This window comes from Silene latifolia, chromosome 9 (assembly GCF_048544455.1).
Source record: "Silene latifolia isolate original U9 population chromosome 9, ASM4854445v1, whole genome shotgun sequence".
Taxonomy (NCBI): domain Eukaryota; kingdom Viridiplantae; phylum Streptophyta; class Magnoliopsida; order Caryophyllales; family Caryophyllaceae; genus Silene; species Silene latifolia.
Genome location: NC_133534.1, coordinates 23686610 through 23705719, shown reverse-complemented (window position 1 = coordinate 23705719; position 19110 = coordinate 23686610). Strand labels below are relative to the sequence as shown.

The 19110-nt window shown below is 37.8% G+C and overlaps 3 protein-coding genes across 3 annotated transcripts; 2 read left to right on the top strand and 1 right to left on the bottom strand.

Moving 5' to 3' along the window:
* Nucleotides 1-759: 759 nt before the first annotated feature.
* On the top strand, nucleotides 760-3746 carry LOC141599398 (thioredoxin domain-containing protein 9 homolog). Its single transcript, XM_074419384.1, has 4 exons — nucleotides 760-920; nucleotides 1020-1295; nucleotides 2895-3053; nucleotides 3138-3746. The coding sequence occupies exons 1-4, from the start codon at nucleotides 900-902 to the stop codon at nucleotides 3315-3317; spliced, it is 636 nt and encodes a 211-aa protein (XP_074275485.1). The 5' UTR covers nucleotides 760-899; the 3' UTR covers nucleotides 3318-3746.
* Nucleotides 3747-4848: 1102 nt separating this feature from the next.
* Nucleotides 4849-15472, top strand: LOC141599397 (pentatricopeptide repeat-containing protein MRL1, chloroplastic). Its single transcript, XM_074419383.1, has 19 exons — nucleotides 4849-5333; nucleotides 6353-7106; nucleotides 7233-7452; nucleotides 7739-7802; nucleotides 7920-8064; nucleotides 8179-8294; nucleotides 8385-8513; nucleotides 8604-8777; nucleotides 8870-9034; nucleotides 10174-10314; nucleotides 10796-10895; nucleotides 11215-11323; nucleotides 11516-11607; nucleotides 11981-12071; nucleotides 12258-12489; nucleotides 12858-12950; nucleotides 13351-13399; nucleotides 13720-13813; nucleotides 14965-15472. Exons 1-19 carry the CDS (start codon nucleotides 4995-4997, stop codon nucleotides 15197-15199), a joined length of 3342 nt encoding a protein of 1113 aa, XP_074275484.1. The 5' UTR covers nucleotides 4849-4994; the 3' UTR covers nucleotides 15200-15472.
* On the bottom strand, nucleotides 15463-17147 carry LOC141600726 (putative glucan endo-1,3-beta-glucosidase BG4). The gene is made up of 3 exons (XM_074420971.1): nucleotides 16846-17147; nucleotides 16713-16804; nucleotides 15463-15863 (listed from the first exon to the last, which is right to left on the bottom strand). The coding sequence occupies exons 1-3, from the start codon at nucleotides 17145-17147 to the stop codon at nucleotides 15463-15465; spliced, it is 795 nt and encodes a 264-aa protein (XP_074277072.1).
* Nucleotides 17148-19110: the final 1963 nt, after the last annotated feature.

The following is a 19110-nucleotide window of genomic DNA, read 5'->3' as shown; positions in this document are numbered from 1 at the left end:
ACAGATCGGGTCGTGTCGGGTTCGTGTTTGTATCACATATAAACGGGTAACAAACCCTTCAACCCAAACCCGACCCAATTAAATATCGTGTCGTGTTCGTGTTGACCCACTTACATAAATGGGTCATCAAGTCTCAACCCTAACCCATTAATTTCGTGTCGGGTTCGTGTCGTGTTTTCGTGTCATGTCCATATTTGGAAAGTTTAAGTATATTTATGTGATGGAGGACCAAAAAAAATTTGGATTACTTTAGTAAACAGGTCATTCGTGTCGGGTTCGTGTTTAAAGAGGTCAACCCAAACCCAACCCAATTAAATATCGTGTCGTGTTCGTGTCGACCCACTTACATAAATGGGTCATTAAGTCTCAACCCAAACCCGTTAATTTCGTGTCAGGTTCGTGTCGTGTTTTCGTGTCGTGTCATTGTTTGTCAGCTCTACTTGGAAGTATCCGGTCTAGTACGCACCAAATTACACGGTCAGTCTTTGGGCCGAACCACCGAATGAACACTCCTAGATGTAAATTAGAGGTGGTCAAATACGGCTTGGGCCGGGCTCACGTTAAAGTTTTGGCCCACAGACAAACGGGTTAGTGGGTTTGGGACGAGTTAGTGGGGTGAGCCTTTGTAATTTTCTTAAAATACCTTATCCGTACTCGCTAATTTAACGGGCGGGATGGACCCGCGTCAATGAGCGGGAAGACCCATAAATTGCTCTAATGTCGTATATGTCCAATATCCAATATATCCAGCCCAAATAAGGGTTAGACCCGAATCCAATAAGGACCTACTTTTTCTACAAGAATAAGACGTACCAAGTTCTTCCCCAATTCTGCAAAATCAATAAAAAAAGTTCAAAATTTCAAATCTGAGAATTCAAAATTACAAAGAATTAGGAACAATGGAGAACCCTATTCAACAGGTCCATGAATTACTTTAATTCTACAATCAAATTTCATTTACCTATCTATACACCTCAATCATCTAATTGAAAGTTTGATTTGATTTTGTTTATATGCAGATTTTGGAGCAGCAAGTGTTGACGGTAGCGAAAGCGATGGAGGAAAAGATCGACGATGAAATAGCGGCATTAGATCGGCTTGAAGACGATGATCTGGAGGTGTTGAGAGAAAGGAGGCTTCAACAGATGAAGAAAATGGCGGAGAAGCGTAGGCATTGGATGTCGCTTGGTCATGGTGATTACTCTGAGATTCCTGCCGAAAAAGAGTTTTTCTCTGTTGTTAAAGCTAGTGAGCGTGTTGTCTGCCATTTTTACCGTGAGAATTGGCCTTGTAAGGTATATCATTTCGTCTTAATTTATTCGTTATGCGTAGAATCAACACATTTTCATGTTATATACGTTATTGTGTTACGGTATGCATAGACAGTCTCACACAAGACTAACTGATTTGCTATATATTCGAACCGTCCTACACAAGACTAATTGACTTGACTTGCTATTTGTCGAAATGTTCATGTGAGAATGTGAGATGGATAATTTCTGATGGAGGATGTTACTTTTGGTTGAATATTGGTAGTTTTACTGCAAGAATTGATCGAAGCAGGTCGAAACTTGATGGAATTGTCGAGTTGATATCAAGCTAGTACATAGCAAAAGTTAGGGAGAGTGTTTGCTGGGCAAGAAACTACTCCGTAAATAATTAATCTGCCTCAAATTTATGTTCTTTAGGTGTATTACATTTGGGAGTTCTTATTTTTTTTATGATCAAGTGTTTTTCTGAGAGTCTGATTGATAAATTGAGGGGAGATATTGTGGATGACAAACCGTTTTAGTGTAGACACCGAGGATTTTAGCTGAGTTTGTAGGAAGGAGGGTTAAGTGCTTAGCGGATTGCTGCGGAATTTCTTGAGTTGTAGATTGTGTGCGATTGTGAAAGGCATAGAGGAAACTGTGAAGTTGAAACTGGATCGCTCTGTGACTGTTCATCAACACGCTGTTTAAAGGTTAGCCAGATATGGGAGGAGGAAATTGATGAAAAATTGATAATTTTTTGTTTGTTTAGTCATTATAAGTCGCGAGATTTAATAACTGAACTAAGCAGCTGAGATTTCTGCCCCATGGAGTTTTGAATACTATGTACCAGGATGTCATTCCTAGGCACTAGCACACCTTCAATTGCTGTCTTTAAATTTTAATGTTTACACTTTGTAGTTTATTTTATTGAGGAATTTATATACCATAAACTTCTGAATACTTAAAAAGCAGAAAAAAGCGGACATTGTCATTCCTAGGCACTAGCACACCTCCTAGTTTTGTCAATTTTCAAATATAGGTCAGCTTCCCGGAGCACATACATCTAGGTTAATCTTTTAGTTTCGCATTTCAATTGAGTAAAGTGAGATGTATACATTTGAGATTTGATTAAAGGTAGTCCATAGTTCCAAACTAGACAATCGCTCAACTTTCGAGTTAGTTCATAAATCTATAGTGAAAATCAATTTCTGAGTTAAATCCCCATATGGAATTAAAGAAGAAATATCATGAGCCATCTAAGCTTCTTTGAAACAGTATCTTGACTTGAAGATATTTTGAATATCAAGTACTCCCTTCGTCTCATTCATTTTTTTTTTTTTTTTTTTTTTTTAATTCTTTGTAAGAGTTATTTTAATCAAAGGTAAACAAATGATTTAGACGAAGGGAGTAAATACTAAGGAAGTTAGATTATATTTCCTGTCTCAGGCTAAGTAGTTGCTCTTGTGAATACCAAGTACTGACCTCCATTCCACCTTGTTTTCCCCCTCTTCAAAGTGTTCTTTGACTTCTTCCTACACTTCAAAATATGTGTTGGGATTTTGAGAAATGGGAAGAACATGAATGATTGGAGGGATTTCATTTAAATGTGAGATAAGACTCAATCGTGTCTACATCCTGTAGGTTATGGACAAGCACTTGAGTATTTTGGCAAAGCAGCACATAGAGACACGGTTTGTAAAAATTCAGGCTGAGAAGAGCCCATTCCTGGCTGAAAAGCTGAAGATAGTTGTGCTTCCAACTCTTGCTCTTATAAAGAATGCCAAAGTTGAAAATTATGTGGTATATGTTCTGAATCCCACCATCCTTGCTTCAGAATGTTCTTTGTACAATCCTATTGTAAATGGTAATTTTTGTGAATTATAGGTTGGGTTTGATGAGCTTGGCGGCAAAGACGATTTTAGCACAGAGGATCTAGAGGAGATATTAGGGAAATATCAGGTTATCAACTTTGAGGGAGAATCGTCTGCAAAAGCTTCCAAATCGAAGGGACCTACTAGAAGTGTTAGACAGAGTAAGAATGCTGATTCATCAGATTCAGATTAGAATGGTCTCAGTTCCAAGCTATGCTGTTCCAACTTGGCTGCAAGTGTCCAATGTGATACAATGGCGAATGTCTTTTTATGGAAAATCAGAGTGTTGGACACGCGATATGCAGCCAAAGGGAAGTGTCGAAGTAATAGAGGTTTGAAGTCCTTTTAATTGATGTTTTATTCATCTAGGTTTTAGTTTGTGCTTCATTATATGATCACAGAATCAGTTTACTGTTTTCTTCTTCATTTTGAAGCGTCTTCGGCAAGCCATCACTTGGATGGTTCCTCGAGGAGTCTGCCTCTTTGAGTTGGGTCGGTTGTTGTACCAGTTAATTTGTCAGGAATTTCTCTTTCCTGTGTAGTAGTTTTAGAAAAACTAAGAGTTTTGTCCACATCTTTGTTGTAATTTTATCTGCCAATCTCCAAGAGAGTGCTTTAGTCATTTGCTGTTCTTGGAGACAAATGCTGAAACACTATGAACGCAAAGGCTTCCATTTGGCCATTGCTGTTCTTGAAGGATTGCCCATCTGATGTCACCACCAATTAAAAGGAACACGACATGTCGAAGGGGCTAAGTGAAGGACTATGTTCCAAAGATTTTGCACAATTCACCTAAGGTTGAATTAACCTGAACTTGTATAGACCTGCTTAATAGAAGAGTACGAGTACTATTTTACGACAACTTGGAAAATTATTCAGCTTTTATGTGCTGGATTAGATGACCAAACCACCCGATGAGCAAGTTCAGGTCGTGTGGTAATGCAATACTTGACTAATCTGGATCATGGACTGGAAGAGTAAGGTCGGAAGGATGGCAACTAGGTGGGCTGGACTGGCCTGATCCAAGTCTACCGGAATTTGCAGGCTCCAACTAATTTGATTCAAATCTGTGATTTTTCGTCTTATTTAACTTCAGCTACTTTTGCTTAGGACGGTACTATTCGTCTTAACTCTTAAGCTTAAGACGGGTCAAATATCACCTCATATGGGTGGGTAAACAGGACACATTTTTTAACCTTTTCAATGCATTCTGCTTTGTCCTATTCATCCCACGTGGATATATTTGACCCCTTTTAAGTTCAAGACGAATAGTGCACGTCTTAAACAAGAATTTGTGATTTAATTTGTCCAAAAACTAAGAAACAACCTAAGATTCAATCCAAATTGGTAATTACTCCCTCTGTCGCGGTCATTTGTTGTCCTTTTCCATTTTGGGGTGTCTCAGTTATTTGTTGTCCTTTCTATTTTAAGAATAAATTTGATGAGTAATTTGATCATTCACACTCAATTTATTCCACTTGTCATTTAGTAACTTGCCCCCTCCTCCTTTGCTTGACCGGGACGGAGGGAATAACAAAATTTCAAAATCCGATTCAAACGTCAAGGATCCGACCAATTCAGATGAAATCGAGGCTGATTGCAGTATTGCACATACCAAGGGGAGTGAGCAGTGGAGTAGCAACTAGCCAACTAGCAAATAGGAAGAGAAGCGCGCCATAAGTAAAGCAATCCGTTATCTGGACAGTAGTAACTACCTGTCAATCATTTTTTAAGGGATAACATTATTCTTCAAATTACCACGTAAGCATCTACAAAACCACAACCTTCATCCTTATATATTAACACACTCATCTTCCTTCTTCCATTTCTCCTTCATCTTTTTCATCCTTTTCTCTTTATCCTCTTTTTTATGGAGGCCATTTATTCTCCTTCCACTCATACCCTTGCTCTTTTTCCACGCTTATCTTCATCTTCTTCGTCTTCGTCGTCATTTGCTTCGCAATCGTCTAATTGTCTGTCCGCTTCCAAAATTCACTCAATTCGGACCCAATTCTTTGGTTTTGAAACCAAGTTACGACTTCATTCTCATCGGAAATTAAAGCGTGTTCGACTTAATGCGATAACTTCAGTTCCGGTCGCTTCGTTGAGCTTCCCAATTGTTGCAGTTGCTGTTGCCGTCTCTATTTCTGCTGTTTCTGTTGCTTTCGTCAATTTTCATCGCTCTAAGCAGCAAAATACTTCTAATGAGGTACTTATTTCTTTTTTATTCATTCTTTAAGTAGTTACTTAGGAATTAGTAAGTGATTATTGAGGAAATGTTGGTACCTTTTTTTTTTTTTTTTTTTTTTTTTTTGGAATTGTTGGTGCTTTTCTAAAGAATTGGGTTTGATGTTAAGAAATTAAGTTGAAGATATTCGCAGGGGCGTCTTAAAACAAATGGAGAATAAATGGAGGGAAGATCTCGTACTAGTAAAACACTCGAGTTTGAATGATCACCAATTCATAATTCTATGGTTGAATGTTCTACTCGCTTGTCCCGTCATTTGTTGTCCTTTTCTATTTTTGGGTTTCTTAGTCAATTGTTGTTGTCCTTTCTATTTTAAGAATGAACTTGATGAGCAATTTGATCAATCACACTCAATTTGTTCCACTTATTTAATAATTGGCCCCCTCCCCTTTCCTTGGTCTTTGTGCCAAAAACAAAGGACAACAATTGACCGGGACGGAAGGAGTATAATTTTATGACTGCCATTTTTGGGGAGCTTATTACTAGATGTCGTGATAGAGTTGTTTTACTCTATGTTACTCTGACTTTGCTGCACGATGTTGAGTGTTGGATATGGATATTGTGAAAAAGTTTCATTCTTCTGCACTAAAATGAAGTGTCGGAGTGTCATGTTTTATCCGAAGGTTGAAGAGTTGAAGTAACTTAAGTTTTACTCTTGTGTTGAATACTCAACAGTTAACACTTTCACACAGGTGCAACTAATTTCAGCCTTTGAGACTCACTAATCTTGCGCATATGTAAATCTTAGATAGTCATTCAAGTGAAGTTTAAGCCATCATTTAGCATCTGTACACTAGTGACATTTTAAGTTGCCTAGGTCAAGGTAATTTATGGATTTGAATGTTTTAGACCTTCAAATGTGTGCATCAGTGCATTATAACGTCTTTTATGCCCCTTGTTTGTTGGGTTAAGTTCACAGTATCTTGTGGAATATGGTTTTAGTCTGTGCTTTATTAGCATTTTGATCCTTGATTGTCCAGGCACCTGGTCCTCCGTCGTCTGGACATGAGCTAGACAATAGAAATATTGATGAACATTCGTACCCTGAAGCAGCAAAATGCACCTCAGAGATTGGCAATGGTGGGATCAAGTTATCGTACCAAGACCTTTCTTCAACTCTCGAGGATACACCGGTTGTTGAAAAATTAGACGTCCTTAATTTGCAATTTGATGGCATTTTGTCTGATGTACAACCATCTCTACAGACTTCTGCTCAGAGTGAATTTCTATCGGTAGTTGTTCCAGAGGCATTCCCCGAGTTAGAAGAACCGCTTGCTGAGGCTTATGCATTTGTAGATGATAGTGAAGCAATAACTTTTACCCTTCCCCAGGCATCTTGTGAGTTAAGTACTCTGGAACCACTCAAACTTTTCAGTGAAGAATCCAATTTGCTAAACTGGGAGACTGATTTAAATGTCACTTTACCTGTCAATGTTATTGAGACAAATGATGCAATGTCTGAAGTATTAGAAATCCCTACCACAAAGGATATTGATCATGAAATTCCAAAACATGAGCATTATGAAAGGCAAACTCGCATTAATGGAAATAGTGGACCATCCAGGGAGGATCTATACTCTTTCTATGATCATACATTGGTATCAGGCGACACCGCACTGTTGCACAAAGTTTCTGATTCATCGACTGAACTATCTGTACGAAACAGTCAGTTTTCGTCGACTACAAGGAATGCTGCCACTAAGATTTTAGAAAAGGATAATTCTCAAGCATCAGGTTATGCCGCAAAATTTTCTGGAACATGATTTGTTTTCATAATTATAAGTAGCATATCTTGACTTATCACTTGTCTATGACTTGAAAGCTTATAAGTTAAACTGTGACTCCACTGTCTTTTAACAGGCACTGGAGGACAAGGGCCTGCAGAACCTCTTGCGGGTTGCACATCACATGATAGAAAAGGCTTATGGAAGAAAAGAGGAGGTCTAAAGAGTGACCCTCCTTTCCATGATGCTCAGAAAATTTTACACGATGTACCAGATATGCATACGATGCATATCAACGGGAAACACACCTTGTCTTCGTATATGATTTCCTACAATCGCTTGCTAAAAAAGGGGAGGTAGAGTACAAATCAAACTGTATTGTGTTGCTTTGTTTTTGTTTTTGGACATTTACGTCTACAAGTTGCTTATATTTCATTTTCTTGTACTGGAAACATTTTTTAATAGCATTAGCAAACAGATATGTTTAGTATTTAGTGAAGCTGCTGAAAATTGATGCCTTACATTCGTTCTGCTGTTGCAGCATTCTTCCTTTATTTCGACCATTGTTCTTAATCTTTTCTTCCTATTCTCTCTATCTCACTATTTATCCTGTCCTAATGTACCCCGGTTATCACTTATCAGGTTACATGAATGCATAGAGTTGCTTGAAGACATGGATAGCAAAGATATATTAGATATGAGTAAGGTTAGGGTGCAACTTTGATCCCTTTTTATATGCTCGAGATGTATCTAACCATTTAGGGGTTAATAAGGGTTTCAATTATTTTTCCAATGTGATGATTTTTAAATGGTTTGGTTTCAGATATACCATGCTAAATTCTTTAACCTATGCCGAGGACAGAAGGCAGTCAAAGAAGCCTTTGCTTTTGCCAAGCTGATTCCCAATCCTACTCTAAGTACATTCAATATGCTTATGTCTGTTTGTTCTGCTGCTCAAGATTCAGAGGGTAAACTCACTCTTGAAATGGCAATTTGTCTGGGTTCATGCTGTTCAATTTTTATTTATTGAAGTGTTTAATGGTTCATCAACCTGTAATAGTATCCCTATTAAATGAATGCAGGTGCATTTGATGTGATGCGATTGGTCCAGGCATCTGGGCTTAAGGCTGACTGCAAACTCTACACTACCCTAATATCAACTTGTGCAAAAAGTGGGAAAGTTGATACAATGTTTGAAGTAAGTCTGTATCATTTACTGGTTCTTGGATGTAAATTTGTATGATTGTCATCCTCAGCATATGGTCCCCTCATGAATTTTCTTCATTAGGTCTTTCATGAAATGGTAAACAGCGGGGAGGAACCAAATGTCAATACATATGGAGCTCTTATTGATGGTTGTGCAAAAGCTGGACAGGTAGCTAAAGCTTTTGGTGCATATGGGATATTAAGGTCTAAGGTACGTTGTATGAACATCTATAAGCGATGTCAATACTACCTTTGTAATCACACCCCAAAAACCAATTGATAGTGTTCCTATATGCAGTAGAATGTTAAGCCAGATCGAGTTGTGTTCAACGCTCTTATTACTGCGTGCGGTCAGTCTGGGGCAGTGGAACGTGCTTTTGATGTGTTGGCAGAAATGAGTGCTGAATTACAGCCTATTGACCCTGACCACGTCACAATCGGTGCACTAATAAGAGCCTGTATGAGTGCTGGCCAGGTGAGTAGGCTGTAAATATTTACATAAGGACGTGCAAGGCAAGTCAATTATTCAACAGATTTTTTTTTTCTGAAACAGTTTTTGTCTTCTAGGCTGACAGGATAAAAGAAGTGTATAAGATGATAGACCAATATGATATAAAAGGCACTCCTGAGCTTTACACTATTGCTGTTAGTAGTTGCAGTCAGACTGGTGACTGGGAGTTCGCATGCAATATATACGCTGACATGACAAAGAAGGGTGTAATCCCTGATGAGGTAGGTGCAGCACCTAATTTCGAGGCTAAAAACTGTCTATTCTATGGAACTTTTAAATTGCTTGTTAAATACTTAAATCCATTATCTTATATAGTTATATGTTATCCATTTAGCTGGTGCTCTTTAGGATACAGAGTAGTGTGAAATTGTGGCAGATTTTGAGTATTGATTGCTTCAGTAATTTAATGAACTTCCAGAGTGCTCCACTCCCTTTTGTCCATAGTTATATGCACGTTCATAGGTCAGACATGCTGGTTAAATGCTAAAAGAGGGATACATGGAAGTGTAAACAAGTTGAAGGAATCTCAGAGGGAGAGAGGGAGGGAAGCAGGTTCAAGGGTGTAGTTCAAGTAATTGACTTTTTATCACAATGTCCTTTTCAGTATCCATTGCAGAAGGGTTTTCTGGACTTCCTCCGTTAGCAATGATGTTCTCCTTCTGTAGCCAAATTCCTTGTGAATTTTGACTAGGATGACACAGAAGGAGATACCATGGATTTTTAATTTGATAGTTGCTTTACTGTTTTTAGTCTGCCTGTGAGTGTCTTTATGTCTTTCATTGCTAGCCTCAAGCCTGGATTAAAGAGAGTCTCATCAGGTTTGTGGTAGCAGTGTAAAACAAGTCAGAGTTTATGGACCTTGGAATTTGGTAATTAGAAGTTTAGTCCATTACTAGTGTGGTTATTTGGAAACCAGATTGTCACAGTAGAAGAAATGTCTCTTTGAATAGTCACCTTTTCCTTTAAACTTGTTGGGTGTATGTCTTGTAACGGGATGCATTGCTACCTATGATTCTGGATCGCATTCACTTTTTTTGATACCATATGATATTATTTATTTTTTCATATTGCTCTACTCTGACCTTTTGTGCTACTGAAAGGTAGGTGTATGAGGAAGCTGAAAGAGTGGCGTGCTTGTAGGCTCGTGATTTTCTTGTTTGTAGGCTTTTATTTACAGAATGATATAAAATCGTCTTAATACGGTTTTTAAAGGGAAAGAAGACTAAAAAGTTGCTGCTATGTCTGTCTGGAGTATATTTTCCTATTTTTAATTGGTTGACTCTTTTTGTGGAGCAAATGCGACAAGTTTTGAAGCCTTATTGACCTTCAAGCTCATTACAGCTTCACGATTTCTGTGTAGATGTTCTTCAGTGCATTGATACATGTTGCTGGGCGTGCTGGCAATTTAGATGCTGCCTTTGAGGTTCTGCAGGATGCAAGAGCTCGGGGGATGAACCCAGGAATCGTATCATATAGCTCGTTGATGGGAGCCTGTAGCAATGTGAGTACAAATAATGTATTGCAATAATTGACACTGATCTTATAATCGATTAAATTTACTCTATAAGTGATCAAGATCAGCTTGATCTCTTTCATGATTGTAAATCTATAACACCACGTTGGTGAAGGGAAAAAGATGAAATAAATCAAAGTTGCATAAGACACAACTCTTGGTAATTGTCTTTAAGACTCTAAACATAGCACAACAGAGAACAGAGTAAACCAAGGGTCAGGACAATCCGAAATTAGTGTAATGAGGTGTTGTAGAGAATACTCTTCTGAATCTAGATAGTTTATTCGTCCTTGTCAGATTTTTTTTCCTAGGGCGAACCCCTTATTATCATGATACAAAAATATGGCAAGTTTTCATTTTTGATGTTGTAGACATGCTGCAGGAAATTAATTTCCAATGTCCATCGTTTGTATAACTAGGCCTTACTTATTGATGGTAGAATGATTATAATTCCAAATTCTGGTTTCAGACACAAAATTGGAAAAGGGCACTGGAGCTGTTTGAGCAAATAAAAGCTATGAATTTAAATCCAACAGTTTCAACCGTGAATGCATTGGTTACTGCATTATGTAAGTAACTCCATTCTTTGATTTTTTTTAACACGCATTTGTTCTCCTGACGATGCCAGCTGTTTAAAATCACTGGCATCGCTATTTGTGGCTACTTATACAACAACCACATGTGCATTCCCATGCCTTTCTGTATCACTTCGTCATTGTTTTTCCTTCACTGCTTTTATCGGTTAGTTTGATTGTTCATGTAGTAACTGTTCCTGAAAATTCACATGAGGCTTGAAGTTGACAAAAGTTTCTAACAGGGGCTAAAGTTCCAGGGTCGAAGTCGTCAGTTACATATAACAATTTATAACATCTGGAAGCCTCAATGCAGGTGATGATGGCCAAATGCAAAAGGCTCTGGGCATTTTAGCAGAAATGAAGAAGATGGGCCTTTGTCCGAATGATGTTACCTACTCCATTCTTATAGCGGCCAGTGAAAGGTATTTTCTCATAGTCTCTTCCGGAAAGCTCATGATTAAAACTTCACACTGGACTCGAGAAGTGAAAAAATCATAAGTAGTAGTACTTTCTTGACCTCCGGATTTTATTAATACATTTCTTGTCGCTTGAAGATTATAATTTCGAGCTCCCAATCCCCAAAATAAGGTTTTCTGATTTCTTGTTCGTCACAGAATTGATGATATTGAAGCAGGCCTTGAACTCTTTTATCAAGCCAAAGCAGATGGTGTTCCTTTCAGTCAGATTATGTGTAAATGTATTATAAGTAAGTCCAGCAAATTAGCTAGTTATTTTTATGTTTGTTCAGGCTAAGTACCCGATTATTCTCTAAAGCTTTTTTTGATACAGTATGTTGCATGTACTCTTATCAGTGTCATCTTCTTGTCAATTTATTTGTCATCCATACAGTGTTCACACAATTTTATGCCTTTGGAAAGGTGAGAAATGATAGTATTTAATTACTCGTTTTAATCTCTAGACTTATACAGTGATCTGTCAAAATAAATGACCTGCTGATTTATGACTTATGCATCATTTTGGAGTTCGAAATTCGAAGCTTTTGATCATGGACACTGCTGTGAGCTATCCATTCCTTAGTTATCGTTATTTGTAAATTTATAATTGTTTTTTTTCCCTAGAAATGTGCTACCGGAGATTTGAAAAGGCTTCTACAATTGGCGAACCTGTTCTATCCTTCAAGTCTGGACGACCACAAATTGATAGTAAATGGTATTCCATCCTTTCTACTTGACATTGTTGCTCTTCATACTCCAACGTCGCGCATTGATCCAATTATCAAAGTTTGATATAATTGGTGACATAGAACGTATGGATGCTTTTTTTGGGAGTTAACTCTTTAGCACGGAATAAACTCTTTAGCAGTGGAATAAACTCTCTTTTCTTATTTACTTTCAGGTCATCCTTGGCTTTAATGATTTATCGTGATATAATTGGAGCTGGTCTGATTCCGTCTGAAGAAATGCTATCTCAAATTCTTGGATGTTTGCAGCTCCCGCAAGACGCGTCTTTGAAAAAGAGGCTGGCTGAGAATTTGGAAATTAATTCTGAAACATCAAGAAATGCCAACCTCTTGTCATTGATAGATGGTTTTGCAGAATATGACCTTCGTGCTTTTTCTTTGTTTGAGGTCAGTTATCATAGCTCACCATTTCCTAGTCTGTCGGCATGTCTATTTCTGAAATGACTGCTTTAATTCAACTATTATGTTTAATTTCCAATGAGATCTTGGCCTAGTGGTAGAGAGTGAGGGCCTGTGTATGTCGCATGTTCAAATCCTCCTCCCCTTGTAGTTGTAATGCCCTTGTGGGCAGTTGTGGCTCCTTCCACACACAAAAAACAACAATTATGTTTTGGTCTGTGCTTAAGTAAAGCAATGTTGCTTCTCATGAATTTTTAGAGTGTTTACTGTCTTGTTATTCTTGCAATGTTTCGACCTATGTGAAGCTTCTTTTATCTTGCTTTAAGTATTCTCATGGACCCTGTTTATGTGACCAGGAAGCTGCATCACTTGGCATAGTTCCATGTGTATCCTTCAAGGAAAGCCCCATTATTGTTGATGCTAGAGATCTTCATGCCCACATAGCCAAGGTAAGGTTTTATTTCCCCATTTTCATTGGCACCAATATGATGTATTCATAACAAAAAAAATAAAATACCATGATTAAGACATGTCGCTTACTTAGGTGACACGGTCCCATGTTTCACCCCACAAGCATGATCACAGCCTTGGTACCTAGGTAGTTTAACACCGGTTGCTCATTTTCTGCAACCAAAGACTGAAGGATGAGCATCATGAGTTGGCAATTAATAATTTTTTATCAAAGGCTTTTTGTTGCTCGTAATTTATTGTTGGCCGTTTAGGGTGGGAAAGCGAGGAGGGGTTTTGTTATAAGTAGTGGCTAATACACACTCTGACTCTTCGGTTATATGGACCTGTGATAGAATTACGTCAATACAAGCTAATGAGTTCTTGCTTATTGAATTTTAGGTATACATACTAAGAGTTTTGAAAGGACTCAAGCATCGGCTAGCCGCGGGTATGATGATATTGCAATTCTTTTGAAGTTATAAGAATTATTTCTGGATGAATGCTACGTTTATGTTCTTGTTACTTTACGTTGATTCAAATGGCGACTAATGTGAGAGATCTTACAAAATTCTTTACATCACATCTATATGTGCGATTACATGCTCAGAAGTAAAGTAACCTAAACCAATAAGTTTGATTCTACTTTTGTCACTGTAGAGTTTGAGCAACTGTTGTAGAGCTCAGCTAATTGGCTCTTTTTTGGTTTTATTCATTTTAAGCCTGAGAATGCATGAATCTTGAAAGATACTGAATTTGCATATTACACAGGTGCAAAGTTGCCGAGCATAACTATTTTATTGTCTGTGGAGACGACAAAAGTTTCATCTTCAGAGGGCGAAAAAACAATCAACGTCTCAGGAAGGTGAGAATTGTTTACCACTTTCATTGAATCCAGCCCATAATTGATTAATTTTTAATGTACATTAGTGATTTGCTTTTAAACTTGATCGGAACTAATATATGTGGCTATCATAAGGTCTACCAAGCCTTAGCAGCAACCATTTCATGCAAATTGATTACTTCAATAGGAAAGAGGCTTCACATTTGTAAAGTGAACACTTTACTCTAGACCTGGCCACACTATTTTGAACGTTCCCAATCATTATTATGGCTCTCATCGTCATATAGAAATGAAATAATGTATTATTAGCTATGTATAGCCAACCCCTTACCTTGCTATAGGCGGGAGCCACTATGGCAGTGCGCAACGTTGTTGTTCAGTAGTTCAAGAGTTTGCTTTCGGCATATATCTAGCATTCTGGCCTCCTGATGTTGCTTTCGGATACCATGAGAGGGGTTACATGCATAGAGTGGTACAATTACGGGAAAATATGGAATTTTTTTTTTTTTTTTTTCGTTTCTATAATCATCACTCATTTATTTGCATTTCAAGTTAAGCTAACGGTACTATTCTTTGGTTTTGGAATGTGATGTAATGAAACAAAATGACTCACAAAATCTGTAACAGTTGGTGATGTACTCATGATACAACTTTGGGAGTCAACTGAATATAGACGTGGCAAATGGGTCATTCGCGTACAACTGTAAAAGTCATTTCACATATGCTTGTGTTTGGATTCGGGGTCAGGTTGGATAATGGGTGTGTTATCATATCGTCATAGGGTTAGTCGGGGTGTGGATCGGTTCGGTGGCATAAAAGCTCGTGATGGTCTGGTGTGGTTGAGTCGATTCAGATTTTGGTTCATGCTTGAATTATTATGTCGGGTATGGGTCAAACTGGTCGGGTCACTTTTGTCAATTCTAATACAAAACAGCCTCTCCGCCATTCATCAAATGAGCGAGGTCGAGAACATTTGATATTTTGATCCTTTTACCTCGTGTGAGTGGGATCAAAATATTTGTCAAATAAGGGACCTTGTTATAATCATCACTCATTTAATGATTATGACTCTATAGGACTATTAATTGTGGAACTTGATTCTAGCAAAAGCTGAACAATGCTTCAATGAACATATTCATATTTGTGATTTTGTGCCGTTTCTTTGCGAGCAGGGTAAGTCAGACGGTTGGAGCATTACTGCGTAGATTACGACTGCCATACCAAGGAAATGAGTCACTTGGCAAAATCAGGATAACTGGACTTTCCATGAAAAGATGGTTTCAGCCACAACTTGTTCCATCACTTGGTAGTAAACAATCAGAACTAGGCTTATTCCAGTTAGGTTTAACAAAAGGGATATCAAATCAACGGCGTAGCATTCGTACTGGGAGTCTGTCCTTCGACTGACATGAAGATAGATCTGTAAGTTGAAAGCCCATTTACATTTTTTTTTTTTTTTTATCTTCATCAGTTGTATATCAGCGTCTCTGTATAATGTAATGAGTTTATATCCTCGAAGTTTTGCCTCCGACACCGTGCATTTAGCCTAGTTTTGTGCTTTACAAATATAGAGCTTGTAATTTTCATATAACGATGTCTATAAATCTATAATGTTTCAGCCGCCTCCTCTGTATTAAGTACTTCGTAACATTTATGATAATACAAAGATTTTAATTTAAATTGTAGTCATAATTTGGCTGCATGCTGGGATTAAAGAGTCCCCAGTTCTGCTCAACGCCAGGATCCTTCATATTTTCGTCAATGATTGAGAAAATGTAACCTTGTACGAGTGCATTTGGTTTCTTTGGGGTTCCGCCAGCGTTCATACGCTTTATGAAATTACTGTTGTAAATGGATGCAAATGGTGCAGTTGTGATATTGCCATTCCCACCATGTGGCCAACCACTCTCAGATATGACTATGTCGACATCGCTGACACTTTCCTTCTCCATTGCCCAGAAGAAAGCGTCAAGTATGGCGTCAAGAAGGTTGGTGTAACCCAAATTCCCGTCATGGACTAACGGTTGGTGTGAAACCAACAAAGCGTAATCCGTTGTTATGTCGGCCAGATCTGACGCAAAGGGAAAGTAAGTATAGAGATTTGCAAACAGGGGTGTTTTCTGGGATGATAGGAATTGTATTATTTGAGTCATAAAGGGGCGGGCAGCTTCTGTAAATTGCGCAGCCGAGGGCAGGTAAGAAGATTCTAACACTGCTGCATGCACCACTGTGGTTACCTTTGTACCTTGTTATCACAACGGAAAAATAAAAAGACAAGTTAGAAAATAAAGAATAAAAAGACCTGCAAATTTGCTGTTAGAGGATGAAAATGACGAATGGATGATTCGCACTCGATTGCGAGATTCCCGTGTTTTTCGAGTACTGTTATCTAACTTCTCCTATCGTATCTCATAAATAATGAGAGAATATATATTTCTATTAATACCCTCTCCGTCCTGGTTATTTGTTTACCTATTCCATTTTTGGGTGTCTCAGTCAATTGTTTACCTTTCTATTTTAGGAATGTCGTTGATGGGTAATTTGATTCTCCACACACAATTTGGTCCACTCGTCATCCAATAACTGGCCCTCCTCCCCTTTCCTTGGTTTTTGTGTCAAAACCAAAGGTAAATAAATGACCAGGAAGGACGGAGGAGGGAGTATAAGAGAAACTAGGGTGACAAAGTTGAAGAGAAAATAGGAAAATAAGTTAGTAGCATCACTTGATGGTTTTACAGACTGTAGTCCAGAGGTAGCCTGTCTGTAAATGTTTTTTTTTTCTCGAGTTTCAGAAGCATGGTATAAACAGAATAGGAATAAATGCAGAGTCCGCGAATGGTAAAGTCATTGAGGGGCGATATTGTTTAGGTTCAAAATCCGTTTTAACATTGAAAAAACCGATAAAAAGTAAATTACACACCAAGATTGTTATTCGTAAGAACATTCTGCAGGTTCTGCATGGCAGGCAGAACAGATTCACTGAATTCACCAGGGACGACCTCATTCCCGACACTGATGTAAGTTATATTGATGTCTGAACATGGGCTGTGAACCAAGACTCAGCTGCCTCTTGGCCGGAGGCTAGTTGAGGGATATCCTGATTTCGAACACCTAAGACGAGGCGAATGCCACTTCCTCTTAGAGCATCAAGAACCTCAGGGTATGGCTCATATATCCTCATCTTAGTGAAACCCTGGTTTCGGTAGAGATCCACTACTTGGGTTGGACATGGCAGGTTATTTCCATTGAGTCCATAACAGACTCCGATTTCGGCTAATATGTTATGTGCTAAAACCACATAACTTGAGTACATTGTTAGGAATACCAGTACTAGTGTTGCTTTGAAATTTGCCATTTGCTGATTTTGTTGGATTGGCTTGAACAAAAAACTATTTTAGATGTCATTTTATAATCTCTTCTTTGATATAAAGATGGAACATTTGTAATTTTTATGGAAAGACTTCCTGAAAAATCGAACAAATTGCTTCCTCATTTTAACAGCAAAGAAAGCTGTAATACAATATGTTTGAGAGAAGATTAGCCTAAGAGGTACTCCGTTTGTCTTGGTCAAGATCAAGGAAAGAGGTGAGAGTTAATTATTACTCTAGATAATAAGTGGACCAAATTGAGTGTAGAGGAGCAAATTATCCATTAAAAATATTTCTAAAATAAAAAGGTAAACATTTGACTGAGACACGCAAAATAAAATAGGTAAACAAATGACCTGAACAGAGTGAATATTGAGTAGTATAGCAACTCCAATGGTCGCATTTAGGGACTTGTTTGCAATTATCAAAAGTTTTCAAACGGTATGCTAACATTGGAGACGAAAAATATGTTCATGCTTATAAGCGGGTGTAACTCTACCAAGCTACATGTTTAACTGTAGCTTAACTTTTAAATGGTAAAAAAAAGTAATTAAAAATCAAAAATAATTTAAAATATACGGAGTATTATTTATAATCATGTGGGGTATTACAAGCTACAATAGGTTGTAGTTTACTATTGGATGACAATGTAGCTTAGAAGGTATGTTGCTTAGAAATATGATGTGGAAAGGTTAGGGTTGCTCTAATAGAACTAATTTAGAAAAAAATAAATATCAAATATCTCAAACAAAAAATAAAGTAGATTGGTTATTTCAAAATCTATTACTATCAGTATTAGAGTATATCCTATTATCATTACTAGACTATATCCTTAGATTAATACATGAGATAATTTGTATTTCACAAAATCTCATTATAGACGGTACATATCTGTCTATAACTAAAGACGAGCCAAATATAATACCACATTCTTAATAGGACAAGCAACAAGTGGGGGGGGGGGGGGGGGGAGGGCAAAAATGTCACCACTTTCAAGCCATTTGACCCGTCTTTAGCTATAGACGGATATAAAAATTAGATTGAATCAATAATATGCTTGATACGAGTATACTTAATATATAGGGTTTCTTTTTTGTCAAACACAACCTTTAAAAAAAAAAAGTTTTTCCAAACACCTCCTTTAAATTTTTTTTTGTCACACAACCTTTAATATAACTTTTTTTTATCAAACACAACATTTTGGTCGGATTCCATCAACTTAAAGGATTTCTTGACTACTACTTGCAATGCGGTGACTTTCAGTCGATGTTTGAGATAGCAAACAAGGTCGGTTTAAGGTGGTTTTGGACTCGTTGTAAAGGTGGGAGTACATGCTTTACAGGGGTTGTCAACACGGTGGTCAAATGTGACTTATGTGGGGTCGATTTGTGTGTAAATTATGGCTGATATGTAGGTGGAGGGGAGTGTAAGGTCTGGGTTTACATCGGGTGGTTAGGAGTTTTTTCGTGGGTCTTTTAATGGCGTTATGATGCTTTGTTTGATCTGAAATTTGGAATGTAGATAGAGGGGGGTGTAATGCAGGTCGTAGTTGTATTGTTTGTGGTGGGTTGCAAGTGGTGGTTTAAAGGGAGTCAAAGTAGGTTCTCACGTGTGAAACACTCAAGTAACCGGAAATGCTTTACGCTGACGGAATCCGGCCAAATTGTCGTGTTTGCAAAAAAAAAAAAATTATATTAAAGGTTGTGTTTGACAAACATTTTTTTAAAGATGATGTTTGGAAAAACTTTTTTTTTATAGGTTTTGTTTGACAAAAAAAACTGATTTAGGATACATGAGAATCCACCCCAAAAGCTAGCTTAAAGGGTGGTAGAGATCTTGTCTTATATAAACCTCACATCAACCTCCCATTTGATTGATGTGGGACTTATGCCTCATACCATGCAATGAGATCAGTCATGTAACATTCATCCCTTTTTCAGGACCAACGTC